General features: G+C 36.5%; 1 protein-coding gene across 1 annotated transcript in view; it reads left to right on the top strand.

The window, feature by feature from the left end:
- NEGR1 (neuronal growth regulator 1) overlaps window positions 1–18,203 on the top strand; it is a 938,974-nt gene that overhangs the window by 686,855 nt on the left and 233,916 nt on the right. Inside the window, exon 5 of the mRNA XM_007530478.3 lies at window positions 10,001–10,121. Within this exon, the coding sequence (XP_007530540.1) occupies window positions 10,001–10,121 (121 nt within the window). The remainder of the gene's footprint in view (window positions 1–10,000; window positions 10,122–18,203) is intronic.

Genomic DNA, 18,203 nt, shown 5'->3' with positions numbered 1-18,203 from the left:
TGTATAACATTTCTCAGTTTTCCACATAACAATTCAAACCCCTCTAGGTCCTCCTTTGCCACCATGTTCTAGGACCTGAACCCTTCCCCCTACTTGATCCATTTTCATAAAACCTATGACTACTATTGAAAATTATCATTATTTTACACCATTAGTTTCAACTTGTCTCAAAGCAGAATTTTCTCAAATAACATCCTTATCTGTAACAATAGTATATTGATCACTTCCTATGTGATATGTTTGCTGATAATACTACAAATATTAAAATTTTTTGAAAGACTGTCCTCTCTTGGTATATATATATATCTCCCCCTTTCCTCCTGATTTCTGGCCACCTCTGTCCAATGAATAAATAAAGATAGTAAAGATTTTTTTAATGGAGAACGTTGGTGGTATACCTGGTTGAGTACGCATGTTACAATGCTCAAGGACATGGGTTCAAGCCCCCAGTCCCCACCTGCAGGAAGAAAGCTTTGTGAGTGGTGAAGCAGTGCTACAGTGCTCCCCCCCTCTCGCTCCCTTCCCTTTGCTTCCCTATTTCTGACCATCTCAAGCCAATAAATAAATAAAGATAATTAAAAAAATACTCTATTCGACTAAAGCTACCTTAGTGTAGCTAAAAATTTCTGGAACCTCAGCCAAGATCAACATGATTATTTATTAGTGTTTTGTTGTGTAGCCTCAGTAGGACAGATCTACACATGAATGATTTGTCTTTATTAATTCCCACTCTTGGTTGTAGTTATTCAGCATGCAGCTTCATCGTTGTTCATCATTTTAAGGTGATAGGGTGGTATTTTCATTTCAGCTACCTCAATTCTCTATTAAGATAATTATTGGATTCACTAGTTTTAAAATATAACAATACTCTATCTATAACAAAAATACCTTTTGGAAATAGCATGGGAAGGTCTTTCTAACTATTGGCATGCAACTTAAAACTTAAATCTTGATTCCACATGTTGGGTGCTAAGTACAGAGAGGTTCTGTTGTTTGCACCTGCAGAACCTGGAGTTTTGGATGAAAAACCTTTAATTATCTTCATCTTGAAATGGCTGGCTAAATAATGAAAAGAAGAATATATATATCCTATTGAGTAAATGAAAAGAGAAAACTCTTCTCTTATGACTATGTAATTTCAAGGGTATTAAAGCCCCTGCTCTCCCCTTTACTCCTTTATGCTAACTTTCCCCAATATCTGTTATTGACTGTTCCCACCTCTGTTCACTAACATTCTTCTGAAATTGATTTTTGCACTGCAGAATTGCTTCAGCTCACAACAATGTACAATGTGATAAAGGATAGATTTCCTAAATTTCAGCAAAGCACATAAATTGATCTATCCCAAAGGACAACATTAGACTTATAAATCTGGGAATTTAAAGTAATTATTTGTTTTGAGATTTTGGCACAATTGAAAAAGTTATGTTTGACAAGAAGTAAACTTCCATGGGGTGGGGAGAGTTCCATATAGATGCACACACTTACATTCGCCTGTCCCATAAAAACAAAGTAGTGAAGTGCAAATATATATATATATATATATATATATATATATATATATATTAGTGATGTGATAATCATTGATAATATTACGGTAATAAGAGGGTATAATTCTCATATAATTCCATATAATGCCCATCACTAGAGTTCTGTATCTCCTCCCCTCCATTGGAATTTTCCCTATTCTTTATCCCTCTGGGAGTATGGACCAAAGATTTTTATAGGGAGCAGAAGGTGGAGGGTCTTACTTCTTTAATTATTTCTCTGATGAGCATGGGCATTGACGGGTTGATCCATACCTCCAGCCTGTTTCTATCTTCCCCTAGTGAGGAAAGACTCTGGGGAAGGGATAAATTTAATAGGCTTTGTCTTGTCTAGAAAGGGCCCAATATGATTTCTTAAAAAGGAAAATACTCATGGAACATAAATATTTTATATAGCTTAGTCAGAAATACTTGCAGTTCAAACCAAATGTGGATTTAATTAGTCATAATCACTGAAATAACATCTGGAGTGATTAGGGTGGTATAACAGAGACAAGTCAGAACTGTTTTCAGGTATCTGTTTCTGGCAATTAAGTGACTAAGTTCCTTTTTAATATTTATTTATTTATTCCTTTTGTTGCTCTGGTTGTTTTATTATTGCATTTATTACTGTTGTTGTTGTTGTTGTTGTTACTGATGTAGTCATTGTTTGATAGGACAGAGAGAAATGGAGAGAGGAAGGGAAGACAGAGAGGGGGAGAGAAAGACACCTGCAGACCTGCTTCACTGCCTGTGAAGCGATTCCCCTGCAGGTGGGGAGCTGGGGGCTTGAACCAAGATCCTTATGCCTGGCTAGTTCTTTTTTTTCTACTTTACTGGGGAGGGTGATGGTTTATAGTACAGTTTTTGATACAAATTTTCATCTATATTCTTATGGTGTAGATAATTGAGAGCTTCCCCCTAAAATAAAATCCATGAGCACATAAAAACCTGTTAAACCAATGATCTTTGTTGACCTGAACAGTCATAGATGACACACCATACAATGAGGAAGAGGCCTTAGAGTGACACTAGTTCCATAGTTCAAAATTATCCAGAATATGTTCCAAAAATATTAATGTCACATGAATTCCAAAATCAAACCTTATACAGTTCTGTGATCTTAGAAAAAAGTCCCCACATTGTTAAGAAATTTACAAGATATATATGAATGTCAAAGACTCATAAGTTTTCTAGAAAAGAAATCTGCTCTGTGGGGGCCAGGTGGTAGTGCCCTGGTTAATGTTAAGCACACATGCCACGAAGTGCAAGGACCCGCACAAGAATTCCAGTTTGAGCCCCAGGCTCCACACCTGCAGGGGTGTCGCTTCACAGGCGGTGAAGCAGCTCTGCAGGTGTCTTTCTCTCCCCCTCTCTGTCTTTCCCTACTCTCTTGATTTCTCTCTGTCCTATCCAACAACAACAGCAAAAATGTCAACAACAATAATAACAACAACAAAAAAAAAATGGAGAAAATGGCCTCTAGTAGCAGTGGCTTCATAATGCAGGCACCAAGCCCCAGCAACAATCTTGGAGGGGGGGGGAAAGAAAGAAGAAAGAAAGAAAGAAAGAAAGAAAGAAAGAAAGAAAGAAGGAAAATTGCACTGTATAATTGACATATCTGTTGCCATAACATTCTTTTATTTATACAAATTAATATAATTCACAATACTATGTGCTCCAAAGATGGAATTTCATTAAAAATGTCCTGTCACTACCAGTTAGCTACAGTGAGTTGGTTAAGATTATATGTGACCGATGATTGGTTTAATTTATTTTCTTTCAATCCCTGCCTTTTCTAGATAATAGTCAACACCTTTCATATCACACTATTATTACTATAGTCTCCTGTTCAACCTGCTTCCTTTTATGCCTTTGCAGACCATGCTCATACAACAGTTAGACTTCATAAAACATTAATCAAATCATGCTACTCCTCTGTTAAAAAGTTTTCAAAATCTCATCTCCTCAAAATAAAATTCAAGCTCTTCACCATATGTTACTAAATCCTATTGAATCTAGGTCACAGCTTTTTCTAGATTGTCCTTATAGATTCTTCTTCTAACTTATTCTGCTGAAGCAATAATCATTTTATTTTGTTGTTCTTTAAACCTATCAAACAGGTTTCCACTTTCAATATGGTTTCAATTCAGGGTCCTTGATTTGCCATTCTTCTCACTTTAATAGCTTTTTACAGGTACATGCATGACTCCACCTCTCACATCACTTAATTAGCTATCCAAATCTTGTCACTCTAAGGTGCTTTTTTTGTGTGACATATAAAACACTCTGCTGTTCTTTTTTCTTGTTCCCTGCATACTTTTCGTCTTGCTTTACATCACTCCTTGACATTCATATATTTACTCACTTATTGTTTGCACATCCATGTATATAAATGCATGGGTATTAGATGTATGTGACAAGGAAAATGTTATTTTTATTAATATGGTCCTTAATATAAACATTTTGTGTGGATGAAGGAAGAAAACCTGACTATATGGATCCCCCCTTCTTTAAAACAATCATTTTCAAAAGAAATAGAATACTATAAATAAGAGTTTGTTCATATCCTCAAAGAAAAAAATCAATGAAGCCTAAGTTCAAGTTTATCATTTTATCCTCAAAATGAAATCTACATGAGACCCACCCCCCTCATATTGATTTCCCACAGCTCACAGTCATTTAATTCTCTCACACAAAATACTGGGGTTTTTATTTCCTACAATGTTATTAATTATTGATTCACTGTCTGTGCTTTCTTATGACATTTTAGGTATTTTCCCTTTTGCAACATGCATCATAGCATCTGTTTGAACTTCTAGACAACAGGATCGTGTCCCTTTAACTTGTGTGGTAAAGCACATTGTGCTTAGCCACATGCACCACTGTACTTCATAAAAGCCTTTTAATGACAAATTAGATTTTTATTTCGGTTCATTATGCCTGGGCTTTCAGGCAGTGTTCCGGATTTCATGGTTTTGTTTGTAATGAGTCATGGCCCCCTTGACAAGCAAGAGAGTAATTAAACTAACCAGGTTATCAATAGAAACTTGTGATGGATCTCTTATTGCATATGGCTATTTCATCTTCAGTAATAGTGGCTATCATAAAAGATTACAGCCTCTTAGCATGACAGGGAAAAAGATGAAAGCTCGTGAGAACAAGAGAGAAAATATAATCATACCTGCACCTCTCACAAGAAAAACAGTATCATAATAATTTATAAATTTATGGAGCTTTATTTATAGATGTCTTTTGTATATTTTAATGTGGAGGAACATGAATCTCTGCTTAACAAAGAAGATTAAAATCTATCAAATGATTATTTTAACTGTATGAGTGTGTGCATGAATATGTGTGAAAGTGCACAAAAATATTTGAGTAAGTAAATTATATGAGAACATATATAGGTATACCTTTTGTTATTTTTTCACTAAGTTATAATCAAGCATTTTGATAAAAATATTTTTTTGGAATATTTTTCTACAACTATAAATTGAAGCTTTACTATTATGGAGAAAAACGACACAGGGAAACACTGTTATAATATAAAAGTGAAGTATTAGTGAAGTAAAAGTGAAGATAAATAGTGCTCTGTTGTATAAGTGTTTATAGTTATCATATCTAGTGCATATTGAAAAATAACATGAAAATGTACCTTATCCTTTTTAAAGAAAACTAAAATATACCCAAAATAGACACATTCAGCTATTTGTTTTAGTGAATTAAAACTTAAGCTTTTTCTATGTTTTTTGTTCAACTATGCATGCTATATGGTTATAATACAGCTATTGATACATAGGTTCAATCTTTCATTTTTCCATAATGAAACTTTTTTACCTTCCTGATGTGGAACAGTTAACATAGCACAGTGATTATGCAAAATACTTTCATGCCAGGGTACTGGGAGGTAGCTCAACTCAGTTAAGTGCACATAGTACAAAACTTAAAGACCCACCCAAGGATCCTGATTCAAGAGTTCAAGCCTTCAGCTCCCCAGCTACACAGAGGGTCACTTCACAAGTGGTGAAGAGGTCTTCAGGTATCTGTCTTTCTCTCCTCCCTCTCTATATTCCCCCCCTTTCAATTTCTCTCTTTCCTATCCTATAAAATGAAAAAAAAATGGCCACTAGGAGCAGTGGATTCGTAGTGTAGGCCCTGAGCCCCAGCATTAATCTTGGAGGAAAAAAAAATTCATGCTGAGGCTCAAAGTCCCAGATTAAAGCCACTACCACCTTCTATGCACCACTATAAGTCAGAGATAAGCAATATTTTTGTTCTCTCTATCTTTATCTCTCTCATTAAAGTAAAACAAAATATACTTTTAAGTACTAATGTGATAACCTTTCCCCAGTATTATTTAAATTTACTCTTCAAAATGATCTAACAATATGAAAAAGGTAGACATATAAAAGTATTAGAAGACAACATAGAAAAAATCTAGATGGCCTTGGGTTTAATGATGACTTTTTAGATACAACACCAAAGTTTATGCAGTAACAATTATTCAGGGATCACTGAAATAACTCAGAGTGTGCATAATCCAGGTTCATGCCTCTGTGTGTCTATTTAAAACAATAATAACGCTGCCATTTGAATGAAAAACAAAATGGGTGGGGATATTTGCAAAATATACATTACATAAAAGATTGTTATCTTAAAACTAATAAAAACTCTTTATCAATGAGGAAGAAACCGAAACAAACAAAAACAAAAACAAAAAACAAAAAACTAAAGATCTTAATAGTTAACCCATCAAGGGAGAGACACAAATGGAAGTTAGAATAGAAATACAGGCAGAGGAAACAGCATAATGGTTGTACAAATAGACTCTCATGCCTGAGGCTCCTAAGTCCCAGGTTCAATCTCCTGCACCACCATAATCCAGAGCTGAGCAGTGCTCTGGTGTTTTTCTCTGTGTGTGTGTCTGTCTCTCTCTGCATCTCTCTCAAAAATAAAATAAAATAAAATAAGGAGTTGGAGTTGGGCGATAGCATAGTGAGTTAAGCGCAGGTGGCGCAAAGCACAAGGACAGGCCTAAGAATCACAGCTCAATCCCCCTGGGTCCCCACCTGCAGGGGAGTCACTTCACAAGTGGTGAAGCAGGTCTGCAGGTGTCTCTCTTTATCTCCTCCTCTCTGTCTTCCCTTCCTCTCTCCATTTCTCTCTGTCCTATCCAACAACAACTACAACAATAAAAACAAGGGCAACAAAAGGGAATAAATAAATATTTTTAAAAAAGAATAGAAATACAAATTAAAATATTGAAATGTTGCTGTTCATTTGCCCATTAGAATGAACAAAATGTAAGTCATTAACAACTCCAAATATTTACTTTTCTATGTAAAATTAGAAACTCACTCATTTCTGATGGGGACAGCCATTCTGAAAGAATTTGGTAATTTCCTACAGTACTAAACATACTCTTCTTCCTATGTAGCAATTGCTCTCCTAAGTATTTACCCATAGGAATTAAAACTTATGCCTACACAAAAATATGCATATTATGTTTATACATATGCTATACATATGTGCATATATATGCAAATATATGTAGACATGTCAATACTTGGAAGTTATCAAGATCTCTTTCAGTAAGTAAATGAGTAAGCTGTGGCACATGCAGACAATGGAATATTATTCAGTGCTAACAAAGTTAAAGAAATAAAGCTGCATTCCATGCAAAATGATAGGCTAAATTAAATACACATTACTAGGTGAAAAAATTAATTTGAGAAAGGCTAAATACCATATGATTCCAACTATATATTATTTTAGAATAGGTAAAATTATATAGCTAGTAAAATTATCAGTGTTTGTCAGGGTGAAGTGGTAGTAGTGGAATAAGCAGATAAAAGATTTTTCAGGTTAATAAAACTATAAAATATTAGAATGATGGTTATCTGTCACTGTTTTTGTCCAAATACATAGAACATACATACCAAGGGTGACTATGATTTTGGACTATAGTGATATAATGTAGCTACATAATTTGTTTTTTTTTTAAATTTTTTATTTAAGAAAGGATTAATGAACAAATACATAAGGTAGGAGGGGTACAACTCCACACAATTCCCACCACCCAATCTCCAGACCCCACCCCCTCCCATGGTAGCTTTCGCATTCTCTATCTCTCCGGGAGCATGGACCCAGGGTCGTTGAGGGTTGCAGAAGGTAGAAGGTCTGGCTTCTGTAATTGCTTCCCCGCTGAACATGGGCGTTGACTGGTAGGTCCATACTCCCAGTCTGCCTCTCTCTTTCCCTAGTAAGGTGTGTCTCTGGGGAAGCTGAGCTCCAGGACACATTGGTGGGGTCTTCAATCCAGGGAAGCCTGGCCAGCATCCTGGTGGCATCTGGAACCTGGTGATTGAAAAGAGAGTTAACATACAAAGCCAAACAATTAGTTGAGCAATCATGGATCCCAAGCTTGGAATAGTGGAGAGGAAGCGTTAGGGAGGTACTCACTGCAAACTCTGTGAACTTCTGCTTTCAGGTATATATTTTGCAGTAGTTTATAGATACGTGTGAACATAAGCTCTCTCTCACAGAAACTGCTGTATATCTAGGTTTTAGGACTTTGTTAGAAAGTGAACCACCTGAGATGAAATTAGAGTGTACTATAAAAGGAAAGGTCTCACCCGAGTAATGAAGCTGAAGGGTTGTCATTCCACACGTGAAGTCTCTGGACACAGTCTGAGGTGAAGCATGTTGAGGTGGCAATCATTGCGTTGGTTAGGCTGTGATCGGCGGAAGCAATATTATTTTGTTTGGATTGGGAGACACATACGGGAAAGTGGGCCCTATCCAAGGGTTCCAGGATTGGGGGAAGTAGGGGCTCTATAGTGGAGATGTGAGGTTCCTGCTGTCTTAGGGTTCAAAAAGACAATCGATAGTTAATGTTATCATCACATTAGCTACATAATTTTTAATAAGTTTCCCATTTTCATAGAAAATTTTAATGATGGGGAGACTATATCAAGTGGATAGAGAATCTCTGTAGCTTCCACTCAATTTTGCTGTCAACCCAAATTGGCTCTAAAATTAAAGTCTTTTTAAGAATCAAGGAACTGGGAGGCAACCCACTTGGTTAAGTGCACATATTACCATGTGCAAAGGCCTGGCTTCAAGCCCCAACCCATTTCCTGAGGAAGAGGGGAGATCATTCATTAGGGGTGAAACAGTTCTGAAGGTCTCTCTCACTCTCTCTCTCTCTCTCTCTTCCTCTCTCAATTTGTCTCTGTCCTATCAAGTATAATAGAAAGAAAAGGGGGAAAAAATGGCTGCTAAGAGCAGTGGATTTGTGGTGTCAGTGCTGGCACTGAGCCCCTGTATAAAATTTCAATCCATTATTTTTTCTGATTCCTCTTTGCTCTATTTTTTTCTTTTACATACTGTATTTTACACTCTAACATATTGATTGGTTAAATTACTTTTTATTATATGTACCGCTTGTCTGATTTCCCATGCTCTATTCTTGAATATAAGTTTCATCATGTTACAAAGTTTGACAACTTTTTATCCTGGGAAATGTTTGGCAGGTATTGATGACTCATAACTATTTAATAAAAAAATTACTACAAGAGGCTTTTAAGTCATATTTTTGTGCCAGACACTGTGCTTTGATCTCTTACAATTTGAAGGGAAATCAGATATTCACCCTGCCTTTAGGTGGTTGACAAGGTCAGGCATACCCATAAATAGTCATGAGGAATTTATGGGAATTATGAGAGAGATTTAAGTAAATTCCTCAAAGAAGTGAAAGTTATTTCCAGCCAGAGAAACAGGGAAGAATATGAAGATAGAGATATCTAAATTAAGCCTTGAGTCTAAGGGAAAGAAGAAGAACATTCCAGATGGGAAAAGCTACATTTAGAAAAGTCACTACAGTGACTAAAGCATAGGGAGTAGTCAGAGAAAACCCCAGGATAGTCAAAGAGATCAGGCATTGAGTCAGAATAACTGACTTCAAACCCAAATTTTACAGTTAAGCAGCTGTGTGACCTTCAGTGAATTATTTAACCTCTCTGAGCTTCATTTTCTACATTTGTGAAATTGAGTTAATGTCATCTAGCTTAGAGTATTACTGTGATCATGAATATAAAGCACCGATTCCAGTGACTGGCTCCCAGTGATCACTAAACAAATGGAGTTATTACTGGAGTGTGGTTTGACTGGAGTACAAATGAAGCATTCCCCTTACCAATGCCATTTTTCCAATAGGAAGTAAGACCAAAATGTATTGAATTTACTCTGTACTCCCTAGGAACATTCATCTATTGTCCAACTTGAAAAATGAAGCCTAAAATGACTAGTCTTGTATGAAAATTCATACTGAAAATGTGATGGCATTGGCCCATCAGGCATAATATTGCTTTGAATATAGAAGGAATAAAAATGTGTATGTATCATACTTCTGCTGAAATTATTTTGACTTATCCACCAGTAATTTCTTTTTCGGTTTGTTTCTTTTTCAGTTGCTCCTACAATTCAGGAAATTAAATCTGGCACTGTGGCCCCTGGACGTAGTGGATTGATAAGATGTGAAGGTGCAGGTGTGCCACCTCCGGCCTTTGAATGGTACAAAGGAGAGAAGAAGTAAGAACTTTATGATTATTACCATGTTTCAAGCACTTTAAGTTAATGTGTTTGTGTTTCAGACACTTCATGCAATTTCTTTAACTGGCTTGAATGATTCCCAGAAGCCTCCTCTCCGGCCAAGCAAACTGAAGGGGCTCATGTGGGAGGGATAAGTAGCTAGTAACTTCCACAAAGAAATGTCTGCTTGGGTTTACATAAGCTAAGAAATGCCTGCACAACCCCCATCATTGGTACATTTCATTTCTTCACTCCTTTCTGAGCCAGCACACCTTTGCTCTTGCCAGTAACCACATTTACCTGGGAAAGTATACTTGCTCTTAAAACCTTGGGTCCTGCTTTCACAGTGACATTCCAGAAGAAGTCAGAGCTGTTGTTCATGCCCAGCATCCTTCATCAGTCTCTAAATTTTCACCTTCCTTTCACTCCTGCAAGACATTTTAACATGTTAATGTACAGGATACCGTGTTTTATATATGCTATTGCTAAATGAGGACATAAAATACATGTTTGAAGGACTAACCGAGGCATTTTTAGTTATCCTAACTTAAACCCTGCATGATTGTCCCCTTGAAGAGATTCAGAAAACTTCTGCAAGAGTTGCTGAGCAAGATAGGACTTGTTTACCTTCTCTTAATTTCAGCAGTAAGTTCATTCAAACTTCTTTAACTGCTGTTATCAAACCATCAAGGAAGAGTGGGGTACCCAAGGTTAACTGAAAGAGGTAATACAGAGGGGAGGGTTATATCTACTCTATGATTATTCTGCTTCAAAAATATGGAGGGATATATTGAAGAGAAATATTAGATTGTACCATATTAAATTGAAAATTTTCAAAAAAAAAGATATTGGTAGTAGCTATGCTGTTCGACATACACATAGGGCTCCCTTATGCTATGGTTCAAAAGTAGTTACAGCTAAATAAATGTCTGCATAGAAAACTTATGAAGTCATGTTCAAACTTTGATATTGCTCTATAGATGAGAAAGATCTTAAACTGTAATCAAAATAGGATTTGTGAAAGATATTGTCTTTTAAGATTGGCCTTAAAAGCAAAATCAGTCTTTTATTCTAACTATCTGACCATGACTTTACCTAAGATTTTTGAAGCTAATTTGTGTGAAACATTTCCTATATTTTGAAGTATTTAAAGTTAGTTGGGTTTTTCTTTCTAGTTAATGCTTTTATCTTTGGAGTCTAGTGAATGTTCCCTTATTTTCATAAGCTTAGGTAAACTGTATCCACCCTCATTCAGAGGGGAGTATTGTATAATACGGTACAAATTCTGATAGGCCCGACTGAGAACTTCTCAGTTTATGATTATCTGTGAGGACAATCATCTCAAGGAGTGATTCTCAATTCTTTGAAAAATCACAGGGAGCCTGGGTATTCCATAAACTTACTCCTGATTCAGTGGCAACTAATTATCATACCCTTTCATATTCTTTTTATTTATTTATTTATTTATTTAAATTTAACAAAATTTTTATTAATGGTTTTCACTTACGAGAGCACTACTCAGCTCTGGTTTATTGTGGTGTGAGGGGATTGAACCTGGGACTTTGGAACCTCAGGCATAACCATTCTGCTATCTACTCCCACCCACTGGTGACTTTATTGTATGAATTTTGTGGAGTGACAGAAACAAAGGTGAGATTAATGAGCTGTTCAGATAGAAATTCTGTCTTTTTTTTTTTTTACGAAAGGATTAATAAACAAAACCATAGGGTAGGAGGGGTACAACTCCACACAATTCCCACCACCCAATCTCCATATCCCACCCCCTCCCCCTGATAGCTTTCCCATTCTCCATCCTTCTGGGAGCATGGACCCAGGGTCATTGTGGGTTGCAGAGGGTGGAAAGTCTGGCTTCTGTAATTGCTTCCCCGCTGAACATGGGTGTTGACTGGTTGGTCCATACTCCCAGTCTGCCTCTCTCTTTCCCTACTATGGTGGGTCTCTGGGGAAGCTGAGCTCCAAGACACATTGGTGGGGTCTTCAGTCCAGGGAAACCTGGCCAGCATCCTGATGGCATCTGGAACCTGGTGACTGAAAAGAGAGTTAACATACGAAGCCAACAAATTGTTGAGCACTCATGGACCCAAAGCTTGGAATAGTGGAGAGGAAGTGTTAGGGGGTTACTCACTGCAAACTCTAGTGTACTTCTGCTTTCAGGTATATATTTTGCAGTAGTTTATAGATACGTGTGAACATATGCTCTCTCTCACAGAAACTGCTGTATATCTAGGTTTTGGGACTTTGTTAGAAAGTGAACCACCTGAGATGAAATTAGAGTATACTATGAAAGAAAGGTCTCACCCGAGTAATGAAGCTGAAGGGTTGTCATTCCACACGTGAAGTCTCTGGACACAGTCTCAAGTGAAGCATGTTGAGGTGGCTATCGTTGTGTTGGTTAGGTTGTGATCGGCAGATGCAATATTATTTGATATGGATTGGGAGAGGCATGTGGGAAAGTGGGCCCTATCCAAGGGTTCCAGGACTGGGGGAAGTAGGGGCTCTATAGTGGAGATGTGAAGTTCCTGCTGTCTTAGGGTTCAAAAAGACAATCGATAGTTAATGTTATCATCACATTATTTGGTAATTGGGTTAACTTTGAAAAGTCCTTTTGTTAGGGTTTGCTGTACAGTATCCAGTATCTTGTATATAGCTGTGCTATTGGATGCTTCTGATCTACTTGGTCTAGGCTTTTGAGAGAGTCTGCATATCAAATACACAGCCTATATATTAAAAAGATTCAGTTTGTGTTTTGAAAAACTTTGAGACATACAATTGATTTTCCCCCTCTCATATTAATTAACTAGTGATTTATATGTCTACATTTTACTAGGAGTGTACATAAACACCATTCCCACCACCAAAAGACTGTGACCCATCCCTCCCACCCACTCCCATCCAACCCTTTCATATTCTACATGTCTTAATCTAAAGCTAGCAAGTTGATATGAGTGGTCTTGATAGGGTGACATTCAGTAAATGCTTTTTTTAAAAAAAAAATTTTAATGTTGCAAATGAGAATATAACTAAGATATATGTATGTCCCATCTCGCAGGACCTTCAATGTGGGTTAACCTAGGAGAGGGAGTGAGGACAAGGACAAGAGGGAGAGGACAGAGGACAAGACATGCGAGAGAAATGAGACAAGTCAAGATTCTGATCAAGTCTGTTTATTAGCACCAAAGGTGCTGTTTTTAAGGCCTGGGCAAGGGGGGGAGTTAGCAGTTGGGGACTGTTGATTGAAGTGGTGTGTTGTCATGGTAATCAGCCTTTATCTGGAAGGTCCTGGGTGATTCATGGGGAAGTGGAGTTGGGAGATAGAAACTTATCTTTTAAGCAAGGCCATCTGTGAACAGAGACTCTAACAGAAACTTATCTTTTAAGCAAGGTCTTCGGTGAACAAAGACTCTATGGCCATGCCAATAGCAACCTTGAGGGCACATGTGGCTCCCCATATATGTATGAATTAATTAAAATAATATACTTGAAATAAAAAGAGAAACACATAAATACTATGATAAGTTTTGTGGTAAGCAAATCCTCAATTCCATTTGCTCAGATCCCTTCCCATATATTATGACATTCTTGCAGAGTCCCTTAACATATCTGGCTCTCCACAAAGCACAGTTTAAATAAAAATGAAACTATACAATATATCTTATAAAATATTTTTTGTACTTCTGTAATTTCTCCTTAAAAGTTAGCAACTATGCCATTCTTACAGTGGTGAGGTGGTATCTCAATGTTGTCTTTATTTGCATTTCTCTGACAATCAGTGGCCTGGAGTATTTGAGAGTTGCTCTCAAATATGGGAAAAGTATATAAATACTGTTAACTTTAAACTCCATCAGTCTGACCTAGGGCTTATGTCTATTGATTTTATCACAGAAGCCTATGTAACCTTTGTATCTCTGTCAATCTGAGTTCACATTCTGTGGTCATAATTAGGAACATTCTAGGCTGGCCACATTTTAGGACCAGTCTTCCTCAAGTGGCAGAGTATGTTGAGCCAGCCTCCCTTCCAACATTGGGGCAGTTTCTATCATTGTTGTTCTACATTGAGAGGAATCTGTTAGAGGTCAAGACCCATCATATCTATCTACCAGGCCAACACATCATCTGGGGCCCCAGTCAGGGAGTCCTGGGATTCCTACATAGATATGATGGGTCTTGACCTCTAACAGATTCCTCTAACCACCATCACTAGTCATCTCCATCAGGAAAAACATAAACCTGTTTGTGGGCCTCTACAGGACCTTCCTCTCAAATCCCCTGGGTCCCCACCTGCAGGGGAGTCACTTCACAGGCAGTGAAGCAGGTCTGCAAGTGTCTTATCTTTCACTCCCCCCTCTCTCTCTTCCCCTCTTCTCTCCACTTCTCTCTGTCCTATCCAAGAATGACGACAACAATAATAACTACAACAATAAAACAAGGGCAACAAAAGGGAAAATGAATTTTAAATAAGGTATATATAGTTCCCCTAACTTATGGATACATGTGCACAAGTGCTCGATCTCACGGTCTATATGTAGGTTCTAAAACTTTTTTTTTATAAAATGCAACACCCAAAATGAAATTAAAGAGTCCTATGAACTAGGAAAGTTCTCACCAGAGTATTGGAGCTAGAGAGTTGATATCACAGGCCTGTGGTCTCTGGCCACAATCCAAAGTGAAACATATTGAGGTGGCACTGGTTACACTGAATTGGTTAATATAAGCAGATGCAGTATCAAGTGGTATAGATCAAGAGAAGCATGAAAATAAAAGAGCAAAGCCCCAGAGGTCCCAGGACTTTGAGACACAGGTTTTACAGAGAATTAGGGAGGTTCCTTGCTGTCATATAGTTTAAGAAAGCAATAGATAATTATTATTATAACCAAGTTATTTGGGAACTTGGCTTACTTTGAAAATCCCATGGTTAAAATTCACTGTACCATACAAGACTCTACCATAATTTATGTCATTTGATATTATTTACAAATAACTATCCCTTATATACTGACAGGACCAGTTTTTTCTGTTCTCCCTGGTCTAAGATTATAGGTGATTTAATATTTTTTAAAAAGTTTAGAAATGCATTAACAATTTAAGTCTACTGTTAAAATTCTATCAGTTTACTAATTTGAAACCTTAAGTGCTTGGATTTAAGAATATATTCTCAGAACTGAAGTCTATGCATTAAAAATTTCAAAATATTCAATCTGTTTTTCCCCTTTCATATTTATTAAATAGTGATTTATAAGACATTAAGTTATTAGAAGTATATATTAACAGCATTCCCACCACCAATGTCCTGTGTCTCTACTCCCACTCCCTTACAGGGGAGTTGAGAATGAAACCTTTTTTTTTACAGAATGCAAAATTAAGCATAATTTAAAGAAAAGAAGAAAATATTAACTACAAATAACTTTCTACTTCCTTTATTTTTTTATCTCAACTATCCTTAGACCTCTGCAAACATAATCTATTGTTCTCAATTTACCAATAACAAAAGTCAGCATAATCATTGCCAGTTCCATTTATTTTGTCTTATAGGACACCATATAGTCTCTGAGTAGTACTTCATTGAGTATATGTCCCATGACAATGACAACTATTACTACTTCTTCTCCTCCTCCTTCTTTGGTGCCTCCTCCATCTCCTCCTCCTCCTCCTCCCCTTCTCCTCCCCTCCTCCTCCTCCTTTCTTCCTCCTCCTCCTCCTCCCCTCCTCCTCCTCCTCCTCCTTTTCTATTCCTCCTCCTCCTCCTCCTCTTACTTTTTCCTCCTCCTTCTCCTTCTGTTCCTCCTGCTCCTTTTTCTCCTCCTATTTCTTCTCCCTTCCTCTTCTCCTTTTTATTTATAAAACTCAAATGGGTGATCTTTATTTTATTGTTAAAAGTCTCCCCCACCCTTACTTACTCATCAGAAGGCCTTTTCCAGATATTTTTCATTTTTAATCAGGAAATTGAAAAAGGCATACAACAGAGAATCATGTGAGCCATTCATGAAAAGTTGGGTGACTCCATTTAAAAACTTTTTAATTTTTTTTGGTTTAATTTACTTATTAAAGAGTAGTAGGAGGAGTTAGAGAAAGAGAACTAAACATCACTGTGCTACAAGTGCTTTCAGGGATTGAATTCAGGACCTTATGCTAGAGAATCTAAGAATTTACACACTGCTGTACCTCCAAGACCACACATTTGGCCATTTTTATTTAATCCTAAACCCCCTCCTAGTGAAAAGCTACATTAAGGCATGAAAAAATATTATTAAGCATATACATGAATTAATTTATGGCTTGGGGTCAGTACATTCAATTGGAATTAATTCTATAAACATAGACTCTAATAGACAAACATTTTACAAAGTATTATAAAATGGAGTTTGTAGTACTTTGTGAAGATATTTTTACTTTGTACTGATCAGAATTTTGCTATATGCTTGCTTGGTTGAATTTCCTCTTACTCACTTTTGTTTTAAAGCTTTCCTCAAATGTAATCCTGTGGCCTAGAAAAATATAACTTGATTTCTTATGACAAATTTAACTGCTCTTTAAAATATTATTTTATTTGCTTTATCTGCTTTCATACTAGTGACCAATAGCAGCAAAACTTTCTGTAATTCTTTAGTTGTAAAATGGTGCCTGTTACAAATTACTTTCATGAATGAAACAAAACTGTATAGTAAAACATGAATCATGATCAATATATTCAACGGAAGGAGCTGCCTGGGAATTAGTTCATCTGGTAGAACATTTTACCTCACACCAGGACATAGTTTTATGATTTCAGTCACCACATGAGAGCACCATGAAAGAGAAAAGCTTTGGGCTGGTGAAATAGCTCACTTGGATAATGTGCTGCTTTGCCATGTGTGCGACCCAGGTTTGAGGCTAACCTCCACACCCCACTGCATTGAAATAATATTCAGTACTGAGCTTTCACTCTCTCTCTCTGTCTCTCTCTGTTTCTCTCTTTCTCTCTCTCTCTCTGTCTCTCTCTCTCTCCTCTGCTTTCTCTGTCAAGTAAATAAAATGTAAAGAATAGGGATATGTTTTATTATTGGTGGAACTGTGCCTATAGTGTCTCTTCTTCTATCACTCATGCTGTATCTAAAAAAAAAATAAAGGAGACAGGTGGTGGCACACCTGGTTAATCACACACATTACAGTGCACAAGGACCTCAGAATGTGGGGATCCAATGTTCTGTGGTGGAAGATGATGCAAATTCAGAGATGGGTGAGATGTGTTGACACTTATTTTGTTGAGATATGAGACCCTATTCTGTGACAATAATAGTGGTCTTGTAAAGCATCTTTTCAATGAAATTTTAAAAAATGATCATGTACCAAAAACATTGAGTACTTCATTTTTGAAAATTAAAACCTGTAATGGTTTTGATTTCAAACAGTAAATCTCACATTTAGTCCTTACATTTTAAAGTCATACTTTATGTATATCATGTCACCACATCTTACTTCAGAATCTTTTAATTATTTTGGCTACAAAACTGATTCAAAGGAAATATGGTGAAAACTATTCTTTTGCTCTGCAAAAGATAACTACCTAATTTCGTAAAACTTACTTTGACAAATCCATACCATTTACTTGACAGGAAAATTCTAAAAATCAAACATGCAAAGGCTACCATATTCACTTTACACTGGGATCTGATGACTTTTTTTTCACTTAGGTTAGGTTTTCACTTTAAGGAATAATGATTTTTCTGTCTTGTTTTTACAAAGTTGAGAAGAACTGGAAAAATTATAATGAATAATGACTCCTTTTTCTATTTTACATATTTACTACCTGAACATTTAGACAGGTCATACATTTTATCTGAGTATTCATTTTGATGAAATAATCTGAAAGAATAGACTTTCTTTCTTTCACTTTCAAGGAAAAAAGAAAATAAGTTAAAATATTTTCTTATATTTTCAGTGATCTGCTTCTTTTGTTACTTTTTTTTGTAACTATGTCAAATGATATGTTAAAGAAGGTTGTTGTATTGATGGTGACATAGGATACTAAAAATTACTCAAAAACAAAGTGATTTTGTTTTGTTTTGTTTTGTTTTGTTTTGTTTT

Source organism: Erinaceus europaeus, chromosome 11, assembly GCF_950295315.1.
Source record: "Erinaceus europaeus chromosome 11, mEriEur2.1, whole genome shotgun sequence".
NCBI classification, from domain to species: domain Eukaryota; kingdom Metazoa; phylum Chordata; class Mammalia; order Eulipotyphla; family Erinaceidae; genus Erinaceus; species Erinaceus europaeus.
This window is presented reverse-complemented; position numbering and strand designations above follow the sequence as displayed.